The 23,775-nt window shown below is 33.0% G+C and overlaps 1 protein-coding gene across 1 annotated transcript in view; it reads left to right on the plus strand.

Annotated features, from left to right (window-relative positions):
• Positions 1–21,578, plus strand: part of LOC110998683 (leucine-rich repeat-containing protein 24) — a 29,183-nt gene extending 7,605 nt beyond the window's left edge. Inside the window, exon 2 of the mRNA XM_022267438.2 lies at positions 19,334–21,578. Coding sequence (XP_022123130.1) covers positions 19,369–21,120 — 1,752 coding nt within the window. The 5' untranslated portion in view covers positions 19,334–19,368 and the 3' untranslated portion in view covers positions 21,121–21,578. The remainder of the gene's footprint in view (positions 1–19,333) is intronic.
• The last annotated feature ends 2,197 nt before the right edge of the window (positions 21,579–23,775 follow it).

The raw sequence follows: 23,775 nt of genomic DNA on the forward strand, positions 1-23,775 counted from the left end.
AAAACCATTCGGACGGTAAACAATAAAATCTTCAAAGGCGGTTTCGACTGCCCAATTCGAGTTGGTTTCTTTTTTTCGAATTAATAATATTATTATTAAATATCGAAGTGTATTATTATCAGTTCTCCCGGACTCCCAAGGGTGCTAGGAAAGTTTTTCAAAGACACTTTTTAAAATTAACTTCATTACAGAACTTGCACTATTAATCCATTTTAATCAGAATGTTCAATATCAATTGCCACTTTATAAAAACAGGTTTAATCGGATTTAGATTGTATTAGGATAAAACAAAAACTATCACAATTCAATTTCATGCAAATGATTTTATTTCGCGTGCTTTAATACTTTTATATGCGAATGAAGGGCAGACGAGGTGAAGTATCGTTTATGAAGTTATTTTTCAAAGGCAAACTGCGACTTTGACGAGAGAACATTACCTGGAAAGATTGTTGACTTGTTTTTAATGTAACATGGAGCTGATGGACAGAATGCTCATCTGATATTAAGTGATACCGCCACCCATGGACACTAACTTTGCTAGGAGGTTCGCAAGTGCGTTGCTGGCATTTAATAAATAGTACGCTCTCTTTGTGGAGGACCATTTTAAAGATCAAAGGCAAAAATCGTGAGATTAGACGGGCTAATTTTCATTATTTATTTGTGAGAGATATTCAATTAATGTTACTGAAAACCTTTTATCTACATTACTTTATTCAAAACTAGATATTAATTAACACCGATATCATTATGTTAAGAAAGGGTATACTTTATAATTTCAAGACTCTATACACATATGAGATGAGGTGATCATTACGTAAATAAATAAAGAAACATTAAGTATCTTTGTATATTTTTAAATAGCGTTTATTGAACACATAGTCGTATTTATTTATTTATTTATTATTTATTTAACAGAATAATTACGAAAGTAATAATTTAACATTATACGTAAACAAAATAGTATATGTAATTATACATATAAAAATATTGCTTCTGGAACGATCGATCGGAGAATTTTAGCCTATAATCATATACAGACCAGTTAACAATTATAGGATATTAAAATTGTCGTCCTTTACTCATTTCCTAGGTCTAAATCAGCAATAATGGATGAGGAGCTGGATATATTCGGTAGTGTGCTGATCGGTTTTAGAAAAAGCATTCTTAAGCCTTTCTCGAACCTAATTCGCTGTTTTGCTGATATTTTTTGCTTTACCAAAAAAATATTTAATTGTGTTTATTGTATCTTGTATGTGTTTTAATTATATTATTTATGTTAATTGTCATACATTTTACATGGAAGATTTTGTAAAATAATCCGTAGATTTAGTACTATGTATGACGTAAACTTAATAAATAAATAAGTTAAACAATATCTACAAAACAATAAATTGTTAGACAGTTTAACATAACTATTGTAGTGTATAAAGATGTAACTTTGAATGCGTGTTTAAATCTATATTCTGATAAGTGGGACGGTTATCCCTAAGCCGTATCAAAAGGAAAGGCAATAAGGTTCTGTTGAATAGTTTTTATTGCTCTCCTATCTTTAAGTGTCCATTCTATGGCCGTTTGATAACTCTTACAGGTCAACGCGTATACATAGATCAGTAGCGTAATAACATTAGATGTTTTACTTCTAATTAAGTAAGGTAAGAATAGATGGCGTTACTTGAGCAGTGTTTAAAGGCTTCAGTGTGCGACTCTCATACCTGAGGTCGTAGGTTCGATCGCGGGCTGTGCACTAATGGACATGCGTATTTAACATTTGGTGGAACTGTTACGCGGAAATTGTTTGAGATTTTTTCAAAAAATATTAATTGATTTCGATATAGATATAAATTCACAAAGGAAATAGCACGATATAGAACAAATGAGAATACGTCTGCTCGGATGGGAGAACGACTGACTTGATGGGAATGAGAGGTTGTTGATGCAAGGGAAGAGGATATAGCACGAAGAAAACAAAAGTGAAGAACAAGAAGGAAATAACACGGGATTTGTCATCAATATAGTACGCATCGAGGAGTTGTAACAGAACGGTGAATAGAAGGAAAACATGTTGTATTAGACACAAAAAGTCGACAGCGTGTCACAGGGGGCTATTTCATCAGCTTGTCTATTTGATTGACAAAATATGATCTATGAGAAACCCTAAGAAGTATAAAGATTTTTGTTAAAAAAACAACAAAGAATCCAAGCGGGCAAAGCAGCAAGAATGCGCCTATATTTTCAAAGGAGGATTTGTGGCTTTTTAATTGAATCGAAAAAGAGATATCACTGCTCTATCAATATTTTTTAGGGAGAAACAAAACAGAAACGAAAATATTCGTGAGAAAGAATGATAGATGACACTGAATTGACAATTGACTTAAATATTCTCATATTTCTGTATCTGCTTCATGATCATTTTTAAATCTAATAGGCAAGTAGGTGATCAGCCTCCAGTACCCGGCACACGTCGTCGACTTTTTGGGTCTAAGACATGTCGGTTTCCTCACGATGTTTTTCTTCACCATTCGAGCATATGTGAAATGCGCACATAGAAAGAAAGTCCATTGGTGCACAACCCGGGATCGAACCTACGACCTCAGGTATGAGAGTCGCACGCTGAAGCCATTTGGCCAACACTGCTCTATTACGTGAATTGCATCAGCAAATTCACGTTTCCACCACAAACTTTTGCATTTTATAAAAGCGGTCTTATAATATATAGAATATACCTAACATACGCCCTCTCTGATCAGCATTTAACTAAATTACGTCGCGGCAGCCCACAGAACCGCAAAACGAATTTAGTCTTTTATTAAGTTACTAAATCTACGCTCATCCAGTCTAATGATGTTGGACCAAGTTTTATCATAAAATAACTTTATGTTTAATATCATGTATGGGTTAATAAGTCATTTAATAGATTCTTCTAGCAGGACTTGGAGAGGTACCTCCGAATCATGCAGGTCTCCAGAACCTCTCCTTGCTAAATTAACATAAAAGTTTGGGGCAATCAATCTGATTCTTAAATATTTCAAGTGCAAATACTATATCAATTAATTTTCAAGTATCCAAGTGGATTTCTCTAGCCAAATTGCGTTTGCGTCTACTAGTGATATTACGGTCTGCTAAAATCAGTACTCCTGACTGGTGATACTGGTGCCCAGATATGAGACTTTCCTCTGCTTGATGGTACATACAATTTCTACCTTTTTACTTGCTGGAGAATTTCATGGTTTGTAACTTTTTGTGTCCATTTGATCTGCAGCATTCTCCACTGCATAAGTCTTCATCGCAAAGTCCGCAAGGTTTTTTACACAGGTACCAGGTCCGGGAATCCAGGTCCTTAATCCAACAGAAATATGTTAGGCCGTATATAATATCAAAACTACATATTTTAACTTTATTTATACTCTTCTTCTTATCCGGTACACTCTTGACAGAGCAGTCGTGATCCCTATGTGGTAATAGAAGGTGCAGATGTGATGCGCTTCATGACGTTCCGCCATCGTCGCCATTTATAATCTAGACTCTAGAGTCTAGATGATCATTAAACAGAAACTTTGTCTACATTTTTTAAACAAATAAATCCTTACATAGCTATTGAACACAAATTTCTGAAATCATATATACATATACAGATACACAAAAGACATAATTTCTCAGCTAAGAACAGTTTGTATTGTAAAATTTTATTGTCGTTCTTAGTATTTTTCTTGACTTATTATATATGTTTCCCACTGTTTTAACCTTGCTTGCCTTCACAAATATTCCAAGATTAGCTAAATCGGTCCAGCTAGAGTTTTAGTAAGACAGCTATTCATTTCGACATTCAATCATTTTTCATACCACAAACTACAATGTAATACTACCCACTCGCACAATTAAAAACGTAATGTACACTAAAAACTAGGTCGAAGACAAATTCTTACGACTTTGCATAAACTATTTGGCGGGAGTTATCTCCGCTCTTCAGTGAAGCATTAAGCTCACTGCGTCGTCGGACATAAGCTCGAAATATTTACGTAAAGCGTTGCTGTGATGTGCTCTAGCTTTCTATAGAGATTAGATACTTCACTGGCAAAACGCCATAATGTTTTTAAACGTTATTTTAAAGTATTGCTACGCTGCATGCATTGTAACTATGGATTTTTCAGGCGCTTCGTGACTATGGGTTTGATTTCAAAACGAATATCTTGATGACGTGTTTAACGTAAACATCAAAAGTTGAGTTGATCTGACGCTTGACACATGATTATAGTTGACAGCTGACATTTGTTCACGTTTGCGTATCTGTAAAAGTATTTGTCGGAATGAAATCTATTCACATGACAAGTTTTTTATTATAGACTGTGGTAATTAAAAAATACTTGAAAACTTACTTAACCTTTCTTAACCCTGGAGATTGGCTAAAAGAAAGATATAAAAGAGTAAAAATACTATACAATTAACATACCATTATTCAATAACACTGTATTGCTGATTGGGAATGAAATGGGAAGCCTAAAATGAAACAAATTTTTAAATACACGATCAAAAAGAGGTGTCAAAACGACCGATGTTAACTTATTGGATTTTGACAACTCAATCACGACAGTTGTACACGCGTTGTATCTGCGGATCGCTCCACAGATGAAAAATTCATATCAATTATTTTGTACACATGCACAATATTTACACTCGTGTTATGGCATCGTTTATTATAGCTAGTTATTCATTCCGAGCGGTTTTTAAAACATTTTAAACCAAATAGTATGAGAAAATTACAGAGATTATTATATATAATATAATAATTAATTTCAGAAAAAGAGACGAACTTTTGGCTATTTACGAAGCAACACAACTTAGGGTCCTTGAATAGAGTGTACCAATTCTTAAAAGGCCAGCTACGCACAAATGACCCTTCTGATATTGATCGCGCCAATGTCCTAAAATAATTTAATTTAATTGTTATTGTCTCCTTATTGCACAGAACATAAACAAGAATTAAAATTTACTAGAACACTTTTGAATCCTAAGCATAACTTAAACATAATTGTTTTGCTATAACGTCTATAGTAAAGTAAGTCTCTGTATTATACAAGAAAAACATTAACTCCGGTATCTCCAGACTACCATTTAAGATTTTTTAAATTGTTGTTACACACAGACATCATTTAACAGTGATAGCCTAAGTCAAGACTAAATTAAGGCTAACCTAATTTACAAAAAAAATATTTAACATAAAGTGTCAAATAACACTCTCTATTAATGGAATCCTCTTTTATTATTTTATTTAAATTTATAATTACTGCTACTATCAAATGAAAGACGTAAGAAGGACTGTGAAAAATACCAAACGATTCTACAACATTATTTTTAATTGAAAAGTTTTTGTTTTTAACATTTTAATAAGGAGCTTCGATGAACAGTATTGAGTAGAATTATAACGAAAACATTATAATAAATCAGTGGTGGTGCAGTATTTTTAGGTCTAGACCTCAGATCTGTTTTATGATCATTTTTCAATCTTAAATAATCTATCTCTGCCTCTTTGCCGATGAGTAGGGATGCCTACAGGTTCGAATTTAATGACGTGGAATAAGTGATACCTTGATGATCTTATTTTCCAAAATAAACGTATTTTATTTTATTTTAATAGGCAAGTGCCTGAAATACGCCGTCGATTTTTGGCTCTAAGGCAAACCGGTTTTATCACGATGATTTACTTAGTATAAGCGAGTTTAAAATGCGGACATAGACAGAAAGCCCATTGGTATTGAGACTTTATTTTTATTTGGAAAATAGGAAGGAAGGAACTACATAAAAAAGTATTTTTCACAAATAAGCCAGGTGTTAAAGATTTTTTACTACCTGTGCAAGCACTCACATTAACTCTATATTTAGTACACACTTTGGAATCAGTTTTCGCTGAACTAAATCCCATTGAAACACTTTCCACGTCATCTGTTAGACCGTGACCCATTTCATTTCTGAACACTTTAGTATTGTTATGCGCGAGGAAGAATATATTCTGACTGCGTTAAAGAGGTCGAATGTTGTGTCTCACATTTTGTTATTTTTCAATAGATCATTATTTAATGAATTAACTTTCACACTGCTAGATGGCGGTTGTGGCATTTAAAACGCGGCTTTATTTTATTAGCGTACATGTATATTGATGACACTAGGTTTGAAAAACAAACAGGCCTAGTTAAGTTCGCCTAATCAGCCCGTAAAGGCTCTGAAGGCCAACAGCGACATTCCTTTAAAAAAGAAAAGAAAAACATTAATAAAAAAAATATTACAATAACCATTTATGATTATTTATGACAAACATTGTTAATTTGATTCTATAAAATATTAGTATTAAAAATTAAATATTCATAATAACAAGAACGCATCTCTAGACACGATGGCATCGCACTAGTCCATATGTCGTATGCTTGAATTTTCAGATTGACTTTTCTTTTGTAATCGTAGCAGTAAGTGATAGAAACTTGTACACATTTTCAATATAGTTTTTAGTAAATAAGGTTAGTTTTATATTAATTATTAGTATTTACGTAGGCTTAAATATTTATGTTTAATAATATCAATCTTTAATTATGATAAAAACTCAAATAATTCTGTATTAATCATTTTTTGAGTTTAAAAAACACAGATGTGAAAAAAAATAAGAAATTAATTTAATTGACTTCTAAAATTAGGTGACATCAATTTAATATAATTTTTTTGAAGTCAAAACTTCTTACTACATAACTGTAATGTTTATACGCTGTATAATGCTACCTTTCTTGCTTTTTCCCGTGTACAATCATATGGAATAATGTGTGTGTCTCTTTTTACTGTTTTCTGTTACCGCATATCATTGATAAACTATTGTACGTGAATTAAGAGAACATGAAAACACTGTATTATGAATTAAAGAAGTGTAAGCGTTTTCCTTATTACAGATATCAACTATTAAATTATTTGTCATATAGGCAATAGTCCAATAATGTCTTAGTCAAGATATACAATGAATATATGTATGTATATAGTCAATCCAAATAATCCTATGCCGCTACAGTTAGGTAACTTCAAACAAGTTTCATGAAACTTTAATGAATAGTTTCCTTTTCCCTTAAGTTAAGTGTCGTCACAATTCAATTGGTCCTTCAAAACCTGACCTATCTCATTTCCCACCCCTACATTGAAAAGGTACTTTTATTACATTCAATAGTCCTTAAGAAGTCCTGGGTGTCTACTTAAGAGAGAGGTGCTCAGAGGACATGTTCGAACTATAAATAATAATACCTGCAGCTGAGATTAATTATTGGATGTCAAGGCAGAATACAAAATACCATCCGGAGCGTTTCATAAGGCAATTGTTGCCGCACACCACCACTATATGGAACCAGCTGATGCCGAACCAATTCAACTTAAGGTCATTCAAAAAAATGCGTACCAATTCTTAAAATGCCGGCAACGCACTTTCGAGCCTTCTTCACCCTCCCCTTTTGCCTCTTATTATAATAAGGCCGTTTCTTATCCTGTTTATTAATTAGTTTATTAATTATTATATAAGTATACTGATTGTTGAAACGAAGGGTTGAATATTAAATAATCTAATTTATTAAAATTAACATGATATAACCTTTAAAAAAATCCATTTAGAAAAAATGTCGTAAATTAGTGTCTGAATTATGACGTTTAGAGTAAAAATGTTTATAGATTCGCAACCGGCTTTCAAAGCTTCAACCACTGTGTTAAAATCTTAGTTAGTATATAATATAAAAAATCTCTACCCTACTTTCATAGCTATATTTTAGATTTTCATTCTAGGACGTTTCAATTTCCGGCATTCACATAGAACAAAACGGCATATTAATATGCTAGTTCCATTATGCCTCATTTTTCCTTCAATAGCGAATTGTCATACAAAGGAAAATTGTAGACGCGAGGAAAACTTTGGGGAATTTTCCTCAGAGCATTATGTTTATTGTCCGAATAAATTGTTTGTATTTTGTGATAAGACTCATTTTCTTTTGTTAGGAAAATTTCAATTTGGATAATACTTGTTTTCGTACTGCTAATAGTGTAATAATTGTAAAAATAAAGAAAATTCAATCTAAATATTAAATAATTAGTAAAATAAACTAAACTTAATAAAATAAATCGAAGCGGTATAATATGAATATATTTAATAAATAATTAATTTAAGTTACCATTGTACAAATAACGTTGTGTAGAGACTTTATTTTTATTAGGAAAATAATTCAGAGATTTTTCAACATCTTCCCCATAATTAAGGGGAGGAATTTTCCAGATAGGAGTGAATGATTACAGTTAGTCCCCCCAAGACTGGGTACGTGACTCTATTAGTAGATTAATTGGACCTCAGAAATTCCACTGGGGCCTACTCCATCGCCTACTATCGCCCACTAATATCACAAAAGTCTACGGATTTTTTATTTTGCTCACGAAATAATTTGTTAATTGTTTTATTATCATTTAATGTCTCAATGAAATTTTATACACGTACTCCAATATAGGACAACGAAAATAGAGAAGATGAGCACAACAGACTAGCATGATTATTTTCTATTTACACTTATTAACTTATTTATTCAAGAAACTTTGTATGGTGGAATGGCGTTTTTTAGTTAATGTTCTCTTAATTATAAAAATAGACTATTAATTGAATTTTCTTCGCTATAGACTATTAATAGAATCTACTACATACAATCTATAAAAACTATTAAATACATTTAACTAAGTTATACCTAATTCGGGTGTGTTGTGTGAGGATGTGAAAGTGAGGGTGTTCTAATGATGCAGCTGATTTAGCTTCATTGATGCTCTGTTTTCAAGCATATATCGCGATAGCTTATTAATTATATACACTAAATAAATAGGAACGCTTTGAGTAAAAAACCTTTGACTTGTACCTTGATTAATTATTATGATTTATATCCATATCAATAATCTGTATTCAGTTGTGTGGTCTATTGGTGTGAAAGTTATGTTGTATGTGTGTGTGGGGTGTGCTCATGTTTGCTATTGTTCTAACCGACGTGAAGGTGAAATATTTTATATAAAGAATTTAATGGTTATGTAATTAATTTTCAACATAATAAAATAAATATAGGTTATATACAATCCGCAATTGCCCGAAGCAAAAGCAACATTGCCTACGTGTTGTATAAGATCCTTAGACCTATCAAATAACTTTACTACTATGCCGAAAACATATACTAACAAACCCTTGTGGTTGCAAACATACACATACTGGCTTTCGATTGTTACAATAGATTTTAGATGAGTTTACATTAGAGGTAGAGTTTAGACTGAAATTGGATATTTTGGACACAATTATTTATAACAAAACCGAGTCCACAAATTTCTCAAAAACTGTTATCGATATTTAAAGAATAAGATAAGATAAGATACTTTTTTGACATTCAACACCTTTTGTATTCAGTCACTGTGACCATGCACGCTGTAAAGCACGCGAAACGTTGGATAAATTTAAAATTATGTTTAAATAATTATAAGTTTACATAATACACAACTTCAATCCGTTAAAAAAAGTGTTTTCTTTAAATGTGTAAAAGTTATGTTAATAAAAGACAATAAGTACTATGTTATCGATATAAGGATTTTTTATTTAAATAACGCAATCCAACTTCTGAAACAGTCCAAGTTTAACCAAAACGTGTTGACAGGCATTTAAAGTATTATTTAATTAGCTTCAAAACAAAAATAAACGCTCAAAAAAGAAAGTCAAATATTGCCTTGAAATTATTTTCTTGGAATGTCGTTCTTCGTAAGACATTGTATATATCTTGAGCGTTCATAAATATCTTTCTATTATTTTTCTCATATCTCTTGGAATGTTATTTGACTTCCTTGTGAATTACGAGTTTCCTATGTACAATTTGATGTTATTTTTTGACGCAGCAACACATTAAGGGCCTGTTTCACAATGTATGGATAAAGTACCAAATAGCTATGCAACACATAAATTATTCAAAAGATAAAAGTTCCGAATAAGATACTTCGCGTTTCATGACGAATAGAGCTATCTGACAGTCGTGAAACGCAAAAATACTGTTTATCCTACCAATAAGTAATAAATTGCTTATTGGGAACTTATCCGGATATTGTGAAACAGGCCCTAAGCGTGACCCTGAATGACGCTAGTTAAAATAAAAATCGTGTAAACTTAAATTAAGATTGTTTGCGTGTAAGTAAGTAATTATTGTCTTGTGTAGATTTTGTGTTTACATTTTAATATAATATACAGATAGTAAATGATTATTATATTTAACATATATTATAATGACCTTCTTGCTTCTAAATATAGATTATTTTTATTGAAACAAGCATATTAGTGATCGTTCCAGTCCCTTAATAGACTTGGACTTGTTGGGGTGCTATTTGTGTGGACACATTTGCCTCGTCTCACCTTCTTTGGACAAAAAAGCGGGAGAAGCGCCTTCACCGGGGAAGGCGAGGACCTTTATTTCGCACTTCGCTCACTCCAGTGAGTTACCGTCCTGCCCTTCAGGCAATTGACCAGCCCGCGACGGCCCAAGCCGAAGTTCGAGTCTCACACGCCCTTGCGCGAGTCGCGGGAACCCCACCCTTTCAGGCTGAGCTAAGCTCGCCAAAACAGCCCGTGCTGATCTGTAAAGGCCCTGAAGGCCAACAGCGAGATTTCATTCCAAAAAATAGACCAGGTAGCAAATTAAAGTCGGTCTTTCCTCCGACTCCGATTTTTTTCCCTTTGGAGAAGAGACTCTTGGGCTGTGGGATTCAAGTGCAAAGGCGCTTTAAGTGCGCGCCTGGTTGATAGTACCAGTGATCCTAGAGCTAGTGCTTTCCTGGCTCAACTAATAAGTACCGCAATACAGCGAGGAAATACTACCATCATTAAAGGTCTCTCGTAAACTCTGCCACCGGGGCACAAACTTTCTAAATTTGTTTTGATTTACTTTTTAATAGTTTTTAGTAACTAAAAAACTTAGTAGGTTAAGAAATTTGTAAATACTGTATATTAGATTGTTATCCATATAACTAATAAATTAGTAATAAAACAAAGACTTGTTAAGAGACATACCTAGACATACCAAATGAGTCCTGTCAATAAAAACTGAATTTTACTGGGCGTTTATAAAAATGTAGTGGGATAATTAAGAATTGTGAGGAGTACAACATATAAAGGGTTGTAGCGTCTCTATATCTGTGCAGCAGGTATTATTTAATGTATAGAAGTTTAAGCTCACTAAGGTCGTTATGCTTTAAAAAATTAGTAGTTTAGTTTGGCGGAAATATACGTACTCCACCAAAGCAGTTTTCCATGTAAACTATATTTTGTAATATAACAATTACATTAAAGTTTTATTTAACAAAATCAATGAAGATGTGTTTAACTTATCAACTAAAGACTCGCCAGCTCTCAATACCATAAAATTCACATATAAAATCGTATTGTGACCATAAGTAATAAACAATTTCTTACCAATAAAATTGAATCATTTTAAACTGGCCACATTCTGTTCCAGAATTTTTTAAGTTTTACATATTATGTAATTAATACGTTAGAAAAATAAATAATAACGTAACTGAAATAATAACTACACATGTAAATCGTTATTCATTTTTTGTTCAAATTTGTCTAATTAAAAAAAAAAATTAAAGTAAATTGATAACATTTTTTTATAGACGTAGTAGTCTGAGGATATATTGCTATTGCTTTAATATATTTCTTAGTTAGACAGTAGTTATTGTTATTGCTGGTAAGCACGCAAAATGTAAGCATTGTAACAGTCGTCTATTATCCCTAATTAAACAGAACTGTTTCCTGTATTTAGAAAGAATATATTTAGTTTGTGAATAAATCATTTAATACTTAATTACGTTTAGTTAAATTGTTCTTAAAGTACACTTTTATAATGTTGCATTTAATAATAACACACGCTAACATTTATTAACAAAGACATAGAAAAACACATCAGACAATCATTTGTTTACCTAGTAATATAAAATTCTGTACCTTCTTAGGTCCTTTCTTTTATCATCCTAGAATTATTTCGACTATGTCGTTACAATTGTTATGCTGTGGCGGTATAGTCAAAACATAATTTAAAATAATGGGAAATATACCAAATAATCCATACACTCTTATTTAACTCTTATACGCTGTGAAGTCAGCACTTGCTTCTTTAATCCAAAAATTTAGTTGAAACTGCACATAATAAAATTTTGGGTTTGATTTTTAAGCCATCCCGTTCGCAGCCTCCAAGAAGTAGTAAGACTGACATGTATGGGTTTATATGGGGGAAGAGTGAAGAGGAAAATCAATTTCGCTCGTTCCACTCATACAAAGTTTGAATACTGGTTGGGCGGCACTAGCTGATTTACTCTATAATATATATATTATATATGCTACTAGTCATCGAAAAATTTTTTATCCGTAAAACTTCACAAAATCGTCATGGAAATTTCTTTTTGATTTATATGAAGTACCAAAAAGAAATCGCCCCAAAAAATCTGCCGCCCTAGGCTCCAATCTGCTTAGCCTGCTGGTAAATTCGCCACTACTCGGTACAGTTTCTGAGTCATCGGGTTGCTTTAAATAATAAATGTATAAAACCACTCGAGTATAACAATAGAATATGTGAAAACCAGAAATGTCAATTGATATTAAAGGAATGAATGTAATATTGTAGAGATTGCCTACTACGTCTATACTCTCGACAAATTGAGGAAATCGCCACGCTTGTAAAACTAAGAAAGCTTGAGTGAGCAAAATGTACATGTCATATGACTAACGAATTATGACTTAAATGGTAATATGAAACTAGAAAGGATATATTAATCTTATTCAGAATTTGGAGCTTGTCTAGCCCTAAGGGTTCCTAGCCGTATTGTATTACAAATTCATAAGGCATTTTAGGCCTAACACTCCTATTTACAATTTATGTATACCGTTGAAGCGATCATGTCATCAATGTTGATTCCATCCCTTTGTGTAACGTAAAATTATTTTTATTTTATTCATTTATTTAAGTACTACATCATACATCATGAACGGTATGCTGCCTATTTCTTTAATTTCGCACGACACTTATTGTTTATTTTCTTTAAACGACCTTGTAATAAACACTAAAGAAAGCTGAAAACTTAGAATAGTTTTCAGCTTTCTATAACCCAGAACAAAAGAAAAATCCTAAAATAAATCTTATAAAAAGGTTGTCCATGCATAAGGTTTTAATGAGAATTAAAAAATCTATGCCTTAAAAATAACTTGATATTATAAAGCCCGTGATCCTATTTCGACACGCCCTCTGCTGGTTGAGATTAAGCGTTTTTGTTTCATGTAAGGCATGCTGTAAGCATAACAAGCTGTAAGTGAAAAAGGTAAAATATTCACTTGCCCCGGGGCACAAAGTAAATCACTATCACGACTGTTTTAAAATTTTCCTGTGACTTCCCTGTAATGTGGTGATAACTGTAATTTTGTTAAAGAATTTTTGAAAATAAATTTCTAGTAAAAAATGTGATCTTTATTCTACGGATATTATTTTGTGCACTATAATACTCGTTGACCTAATTTAACTTTCCTGAAATTGATAGGAACAACCTAATATAGGTTTAATTTGAAGTGTTATTCCATCACTCAATCAATGTGAGAATTGAAAAACAAAAATATAGTGGTAGTACATTATAACGTTCTAGACATTCGTCAATTAGGTTCAATTACAAAATTAGTAATACATTTTACATTGCATAACCGTCTTTTACTTTTCCTGCAAATACAATAGATTTTAGTGTTAAAAGTGACATTACATATTATATTCAAAGTTATTGTCATAGTAGTACAAGTTTTAAATATTTAAGGCTCGAACGATGAAATAAAAATTCTAATATAATAATTATAGACCAATTAAGTAGGTATTCATGTAGTCCATTCCTTCAAACTGTTTTTCCGACGAATACTTTTTATTATGTAAACAACTTTTCTTTACTGGCTTTAAATAAATAGCTTACGGCATTAAAATTAGAAAATCATTGACCACGCACAATCGAAATGACACCTCACTTTGACAGATGACAATAATAATCAACAATGACATCTTATAGATTGTTGACATTTAAAAAAATTACTTCCAATAGTTTAATATTTAAGCATTTTATTAGTCAGGCTTTAATTAAACTTAAGTGATTTATAAGTCAATTTATCATTAGTCTTTAATTAACGCGGGAAAGCAAATAAAATGTATAATTAAGGTGAATTCTTATTGTTTGAAATCCAGGTCATTGTCCGGGATATTCTTGAGATGGCGCTTCTCCAATTGAACCAATTCCGCGCAGAACATTACGCAATGTAATGCCACGCGGAAATCATTTATCGGCTTTAGTAATGGATTATGCGGTGTATTAGTGTCCGTCTTTTATGGCTAGTTTTGTTTTATATTGTAAATTCCGGCTTGTATAAATATAGAACTACATATACAGCGTATTTTATATTAGGCTGACTAATTTAGTAACTAGTTTACTAATTTTATAAACATGTTAGCTGAAAATATTTGGTGACTTTCATTTATTTTGGCAAGACTTTTAACCGTTCAACAATAATCGTTATAATTTAGTTAATATTAATAGAACTGTATAGATTTCTACAATTTGTTTTTACTAAAATATAACCAAATATGGCATACATAAATTAACGAAAGGAATAAATCAAATAAAAAATAAAAGATAACTAAATAATACCTGTGCTGTGTGATGGTGTGTATGTGATAGTATGTACATGAGAGTGTACGATGTGCTGATGATTATTATGTGCTATGGATATATATAGATATCTCTCCGCCACTCTGGCAGGTATGAACATGGCAGTGTATTTTTTATAAAAGTGAGCTAAAATTAATTAATTTACGATGATGGTGTTAATCCTTTCCTATTGATAAACATTAATACGAGTTATCTACATAATGTTCGTGCTTCGATTCATGTTTCTCACATCAACACTAACTGTGCAAAAAGCTCAGTTTTGTATCATTCTGAATTCTATGGTGGAATATGCTTAAAATGAGTATTAAGAATATCCAAAGCGCAAAATCTACTGCATCATGAGCATAACCCACATACATAATTACACCTCACTTTTACACCATCACACAACAGAAAGAAAATTAGGTATCACTTAGTAAAATGTTATTGTTTGTTTCCGTTTGTAAATTATTGAACCGTTTTGTACCATCTCTGGCTATATTTTAAGTGTAATTGTTTGTTATTATAAACATTTTTTTAGCTATAGGATTATGAAATAAATAATATGTAAGAATTTTGTTTGCATTTTGTTTTGAATTACAAAAACATACCTACCAGAGTTAATTTACATTTAATTTCCAAAGCCGATTTCGTAATACTATTCATGTTTTTGGTAATAATAGATTAACATAATATTCAAAAGGTCCAATCCTAACCAAACGTGGCTTTACATTTAAATGTTTCGGCTGATTGTGTTATACATATAATAAAGATAAGTCTTACAAGACAATTTTCATTGCACAATTGTCGGGGCGTATAATTTATTTAAAAAATCTATTCAATAGGTTGGTCCCTGATTTCAATCAACCCATGTGCAGTCGTCTATCGGAGAATTCCCGTCGCTTGTTTTCGGTGTATTTTTCGTGCTGGGGATTTCCCGTAATAGCCCGTAGGCCCACTAATTCGCAGATCCGCCTATGTACAATTGGTATCTGTAGTAGCCAATAAAACATCAATATTGAGCTTTAGTACCGCACGATCCCAAGAGACTTAGCGTTAGGGAACTAGATCGAAATTTCAAGCTAGAACGTCGTATTGTTAAGGTTTCTTGGCAGTAATGCGTGGAGGAAACTAAGAATAGATCCAAATGGAAATTCCAGATCAATGTCTTTACCCAAAAGAGGTCCATGCTGCAGAACAAAGAGAAAAGGATATAACAATAACTTACGCAGACTAGAGTTCGAAGTGGGTTTATTATTATCATTTGAAGATAGTCCTATTATAGGCATCAGCCTCTCAGATAATAAACATTATTATTATTAATAATCTAAATAAAAGGGTCGCGGGTGTATTTGCCGGAGGCGGATTATTCTTATTATTATTCTGACCTCTGTTCGATCCCTACACGGACAAAAAACCATGAATGAAAATATTTTAGGATTAAAAGGCTTGAATATGATTCTTTGTTTTGAAAAAATATAAATATTATCAAAAATTAAGAAATTATTATAGTGATTCCTAACCATCCAGTAAATTTTTAAGGTTTAAATTGATCTTATAAATAATGTAATCAATGAAGTTGATAAAATTCCCCACTTTGATGGGTTCAGTTAATTATTGAAATCTATCATAATCACTTAGATATTTCTTTATTTCTATAAGATAAAAAAAATCGGTACAAATTTGCTGCTCCTCAAATCTGCCGCCCTAGAGTTGACCTCAGGTTTGATCCTACTCAGGCTTGATCCTACTCAGGCTGCTGGTAAATCCACCACTTTCCGACGGAGTGTTTACTACGACCTGTAGCTCTAACACGTTCCTATTTTGATTGTACAAGCTCCCATGGGATAGATAATATCTCTCTATCTATATATGTGGTTAACTCAAAAGAGGAATTCGTATCGTAACTTTTGTTGTGACAGTTTTTCGCACCTGTTATGTCGGAGTTTCAAAGTTCGGTCACTTGTTGGTGCGAGTTACTTTGTGGTTTTATTTCGAATTGTAACTTTAACCGATCCATAGCTGACAGCTAAATGAAGATATATTTTGTTATTTGTTTACTACAAAACCACAGGGAAGGGCTTAGTTTTATAGACTCTCAACCCTGTGGACGTGCATTCGAAGCCTGACTGCACAAATAGATTCAGAAAAAAACGGCATATTAACCACTGTGTTTAAACGCGTATACTACAAAGCCAGATACAGAAATCTATGGCCAAAACCATAAATACAAGAGTTTTTTTACGTTCCTACAATACAAACCACTTGCATATTACAATAAAATAAAATGCTCACAGAAATTGAAATATTATAATAGAAACCGTTTTTAAATATAAAATATTTAATCTACAAGTTAAGCAAGCTTTGCGAACACTCGACTTCAACAATTCTTTGTCACAGGTGAGAATATTACAGTGAAAGCGCCGTTGTGTTCAAGAAAGTGCAATTTGCGAGTTTTTAACTGTATTTTGCACTGAGAAATCAAATGTTCTTGCTTGTTTTTCCAGCGCTCATTTAGATGATACCTTCGCGTACTGCCTGACTTCTGCACCTCACTTTTCCAACACTGTACTCTTACCGCAGACTCCGCTATGAAGTCACTTGTGAATAAGTCTTTTCATGATGAATAATGAAATGAATATAATATTCTAAGAAACAAAAATATCAATTTTTTTATACACTAGTAGACTCGGCCTAGCGTTGCTGTAGCGAAGGTTTTTGTAGTAAAGTATTCTATGGAAACGATAGAACGTATGTGAAAGATAGATTATGTGAAACGTCGTTACTTTTACCACAGCGTCATCTGTTAGAATTGTATCAAATAATAAATTGATTGAATAAAGTGATTTTTAGTATTTGTTAAAAAGGTGACCAAAATGTTACGGTTAAATTTCTTAATTAAATACAGTTAACATGATTTTATACTCTAATAAGTCATGTGTGTAATTTAAGAATAGAGTTAATGCAACCTGTAGAATCATGTTTATTGCCTCATGTTCTTCTCTTCCATTCTACGCCCCTGATTTGAGAACTGTCAGTAAATGTAAAATTAGACACATTCAATGTATACTTCTTTTTTGTCTTTCATAAGTGTATATTGTGTTACCTACATGAATAAATGATTTTTGTTTTTTTTCATAAGTTATCAAAGAACAGAGTTTAGTTTTTCTTGAACGCTATTTTAAGAACATTAGATACAATGTCTTAAAACATTGTGCCGCTCTAGATAAGTTCAATCTTAAATTCTGTATATACACATAACGGTTTGTTAGAAACAGAAGGCTGCTTATAAATGTAACAGATAACCACATAATCACGCTTCATTAGATACTCAACTCGAAATGTTAAAACAAATTTCGATAGACCACCGAAATAATTCGTAACCAACCTCCAAGACGTCGTTTACAAATGAATTCTTCCGATAGCCGGTATCTAGCGGCCATAACGGACAAGACAGATGCCCCCTTGCCACCATTAATCCTTCTAATCTCGACAGAAAAGCTCCGGGGAGCTAACATTTATCAAAACAAGAGGTTCCTCAGTGCATTTGTTTGGTATAATAAGGTGATAATTGAACCTATTGTAGGCAGTAAAAAGTACAAATTTTTATTGAAAATTTTTAATCAAAACTATCTGACCATGCGAGCTCAGTACCGTCCAATATTATGATAAATGTACGTGTCGTGTTACTGATCTTAATGAACGATTTTATTAAAGTAATACATTTTTTAAGTAATATATATTTTGATATCTAAAAAATGGCATCCGAATATTGTTATATCTGTTGGAATATAATAACTACAACTATGAAAAAAATACTAGAAAATAGCTTAAAGGATAGATTAAAATACATTTAATAATAATTAGATGCCCGTGACTACAATTTTTTAAAGTTGAAATCAAACTCAATTTCGCATTTAAAACTATAAAATATTATCATAATCATAAAGTACAAATATTCAAGTTTATTTTGATGTATGATAATTAAAGAAATATGATATAAAACTAACGACATAATTGCCGACGACTTTGGAATTTTTTTTGTACAAAGAACTCTTCATATTTCATTGCCATCTGTAGTTAATTGGGTACACTATTTCGTAAGCTATCGTTCTACGTCGATAAAAACGTTTATTTCTAACGTCAGTTTGAACTAGATGTCATTTTCTTAAACTCTTCGTTTTGGGTACTGTAGTAACCACGTACGAATGAGGCCATACTGTTTTTTGGTTACTGAAGTACCCACGTACAAGAGAGTGGGTAACGGTAAATATGGAAATTTAAACTATTTGATGAGTGGCTGAATGAATGTGTTTGAATTTTATACGAAATCTCACGTAAAATTTCTATATGTCAAAAGCTACGTTATCTATAAATCTAAATGTAACCCGATCTCTCTATTTACTGTTTATTTTTCGCAAAAGATTTTGGTAAAATATTTTTTTTTCATCAACATTTTTTACATTTATATTAATCCAATCAAAATCAATACCGCCTATTATCTACCGTTTACACAATACATAACCTCCAATTCTATTATTCGCCCTTCCATTGTTTGGCTAATCTCCAATGATTAACGGTCCCTTTGTTGTTACAGGCATCCCGCCGATGTAAACCCAAATCCGCAATGAGATGAGTATGCGCGTGTCGTGGGCCAGGTGGTGTTGGATAGTTATCTTCACCACGTGCACCGCGAGGACTGCCAGCGACTGGCTCGACTGCGCTCACATCGCCACGTGTCGGTGCAAGTGGTCCTCGGGCAAGAAAACCGCCACTTGCGCCTCTGGTGACCTACGCCGCCCGCCCACACTCTCCTCCGATATACAAGTGCTGGATCTCCACGATAACCCACTGAGAAATCTCCCCCAAGAAGTATTCTTCAATATCGGGTTGTTGAACTTACAACGACTAAATTTACGCGCGACCAAACTACGCTCCATACACGCGGACGCGTTTTTACAATTAAGAATTCTTATTGAGGTCGATCTGGCTGATAACGATCTCGCCATACTCCCCAGAGATATTTTTAGAGGTAACGAGAGATTGAGATTGGTTGTTCTCAGTAATAATCCGTTAACGATATTACTAGCCGATCAATTCCCACCGTTACCGCATCTACGCATGCTGTTGTTGGATGGATGCCGATTGAGAACGATACACACAAATGCGCTAAGGAATTTGAAATCATTAGAAACTATAGATTTGCGTAGAAATCAACTCACCTACCTGAGATTGATAACCTTTTCATTACCAGCCCTGAAGACTATGTCTCTATCGGGAAATCCATGGAGGTGTGACTGTAGATTAAGAGAATTCAAAGATTGGTTTTTAGAAAGTAAATTAGGTACGGAAGAATTAGTATGCGTGGAGCCGTCCACGCAGTCTGGGAACAAATGGCGTCACGTATCTAGTGAAGTTATGACGTGTCCGCCTGAAGTAAAATCAAGTACATTAGTCATAAGGGCAGAAGTTGGCGTTGCAGCGACGTTTGGATGTTGGGTGCACGGTATACCGAAGCCAAAAGTAACGTGGTTGTTTGATGGTGTAGATTTAAACAATAGCAGTGTCGATTGCGACATGGAAGAAACTGATTCTATAATAGAAGACGACAATATAGAGGAAAGAGTGCCCGGTAGTGTTAGGTGGGTGAATATCACTTTATTTAATGTAACCGCAAGTGCTGCTGGCGAGTGGACTTGTGTAGCCAAGAGCGTAGCAGGGGAATCTCGGGCCGTAATTAGTTTAGTATTGCCAAGGTCACAAACTGCCACCGCTCGAACGGCACCTGGCATTCCTCAATTATTGGGCGTAGTCTTTGGTGCATTAGGCGCATTAGCAGCCCTGGGTTTTATAGCTGCAGTCGGATGCTGGCACTTGAGAAAAAGAAGTGTACCACCGAGTAGAAGTTTTATGGATCAAGAGAAACGGTTGATAGATGCATCCGTGGTTGTCAGTTGTGACCGTTCCATCGCTGATATGGCATCTCCTTGTGACTTCGAGTTGACAGAAAGGTCATTATCAGTGGACGAACAGCCAAGAGGTTGTGCTTTTGATCCCGTTCATATAACTATAGAAGGTACTCCCGGTGCGTTTCCCCCTCCACCAGCAGAGTTTGCAGTACCTGTGCCGTATGGGAATATTTTTATATCAGTGCAAGTTGCAGGAAGAGGCGAACCGGCAAAGTATCCAGACTTACTAAGCGGTGGTGCAACGTTGCCGAGACGAACTAGAACATGTTGTGGAGCTCCCTACGATAACATGGGTCCTAGAGTCACAGCAACTGGGAGTTCCACTTGGTCCCTGCCGGGAGCGACCGCCGAAGAGTCATCCGAGACCCCAGTGCTCACCCTCCCGCCTCCGCCGCCCGAGTTCGTCTCCCTTTAGCCTAGGCCCCTGGTACTGGACCCCTCGAATCTGAGGTGACCTGGTACCAATGATTTTACAAGTCAATTAGACTAATTCCCAATTTTATTGTATCGATAATTTTGACGGATAATTTAAATTGTATATAGTGTGTGCGCGATGTGAGACATCCTGTGAGATTATTATAAGGTTGTTATCAATATTGTATGATATGGAGTCTGTAAGCAAACTTGTTGTTCGTACGTTGGGATGTTGACTCGAAAGCGTTTAGTCTCGATATTTGTTTCTAGATTTTCCTTTCTTCGCATTGTCTTCCCAACTTTTGTAAATATTGTTTATTCGTATTATACAATTTTCCCAAATATAAGACTGACCCTTTGTCTTATTTTCATGTCTCTTTGTATAGTGTAGAGCTAATCACTTGAGCAGATAGCTTTTCTTTTAACTGAAAGCATAAAATGTAAAATAAACCCATCACATGTAATATACTGAGTTGTTTGATTTATATCCCCGTTTCATTTAATATGAATTGTTCTCAACATAAATTCAATTTATACAGACGATTTTGAATGTTTTATATTGATAATATAGTATTAAATTTTATTAATGCAACGGAATAAATAATAAATGGGTAATATTTTGTAAACCTTTACTGAAGAGTTACAATACGAATTAATCTTAAAGGAAAAATCGAAAGGCAATCTGAAGAAAAATCGGAAAATTAATTTCACCCGAAACAAGAGGCAAGATTTTTCTCAGTAAATTTTGTTTGGCCATAAAATTAATTCTTTGCTCAATTTAACTGCCAAAACAATTTGTTGCGAGCTATAATGCCTTTGACCCAGTTACATATACATACAAAATACATCACGATAGAGAGGGTAGTGTATAGTTGTAAATTTATTGTTAGTTTTATTGTTTATTGTTAAGTTTTTTTTTTAATTGGTGCATTAGTTTTTTAGTGTATCTTGCAACTTTAAAATTTTATTAATGTTCGTTAACTTACATTTAAATTAATTATATTTCATATCATGAGTTAAATTTAAGATTTTACATCTAAAAGCAATTGAAATTAACTAGATCAAGTGAGTGACTCATCGTCCACAAAACTATACACTATTATTAGAGTGACAGATACCAGTGGAAACTGATAGTCCGCTCCAGATGTTCACCAGTATGATCAGATAAGGCCTTAGCTACCGACTGTAGAGAGAGAGATATCTAAGAGTTATGGAATATCATAGATAAGTTAATTTTAGGACCGATAGGAAAATTAATTAATTCACATAAAATATTGAATCAGAGAGAAATCATTCTTCCGGCCTCTTAAAAAGTAATAATATTATATATTAATTTAGTATTTCATTTTATTTTTATATGAAAAAGTTTTACGAATATACAGTCTATAGGGAAATAAAGCTGTATGTTAATTAAACTATTAAACTTATAAAGAATAAACATTTTTCTTAGGTCGCAGTGCAATCATTCCTAAGTATATAGCTTTGACATTTGTGACAAACACATTTATTATTCTATTAAGCACTTGTTAAGAATATTATACATTTATTTTAATTAACTGTTCAAACAAAATAGTTAGTTAATACTAACAGTTTAATTTACATAAATACTGTTAGAGAAACTATTTTATAAATATTTAAAAAAAGCAATGATTGGGACAATAGCTTCTGTGAAATAAAAGAAAACTTTTTCACATAACAATCTGTTTGTTTTAACTGTAGAGTGTATGTCACTGCGTCATAGTTAGTTTAAATCTGTATTTGCCTATCTATTATTATTTATGTATTATGGTAACATTTTTATTTTACGCCTTCCCTTCTGACGACTATCGAAAAAGAGATAACGGTAGTTGAATAACTGGCAACACTTGTATAATTAAAACCACAGCTGAAGCATAATTCCGCACTTATCACTTAACTGTAGTACCATCAAAACACTAATTAAAAGTTCACAATGAACAGACAGACTAAAATTTGGGTCATGCCTCTTCGGACTTAACCAATGGCTCAGTGCTTACAGTTCCAGATTAGTTTTAATAGCCGGATAGAAAGTTGAGGGTTGCAGCCTGGCCTTGGTTAATGCTGCAATCTGCCAGATCCCGTTTGTTTTGGATATTCATCCCCTGTGAGTCTTACCCTGCACATCAATGGCTAAAGAATTAAGCACACTGGAAATCTATAAAATATGTGTTTGATACACTATTGTTGAGGTCCAACGATTGTTTATCGAGTCTGGCAAAAACCTAAATTTTAAAGAAGTTTTCATTGTGTAGCATATACGCCTCTGTCATGAGCGATTGTATTAAGAAATACATAAATAATAATTAAATATATGTATAAAATAAAAAATAATGTAAATTTTAATTGACACAAACATATAACCGACACTAATCTTATATCTTTAAACGAGCAATTCTTGTATATATATATATATATATAATTGGAATCTCGGAATCGGCTCCAACGATTTTCATGAAATTTAGTATACAGAGGGTTTTGGGGGCGATAAATCGATTTAGCTAGGAATCATTTCTAGAAAATGTCATTTTATTTGTGTTTTATCAACTTAAACATAGAATTGCTCGTTTAAAGATGTCAGTCAAGTAAAAACTTAAATATGAATATAATTATCTTTATTCGATAATTATATTCATATTTC

Source organism: Pieris rapae, chromosome 23 (genome assembly GCF_905147795.1).
Source record: "Pieris rapae chromosome 23, ilPieRapa1.1, whole genome shotgun sequence".
NCBI lineage: Eukaryota > Metazoa > Arthropoda > Insecta > Lepidoptera > Pieridae > Pieris > Pieris rapae.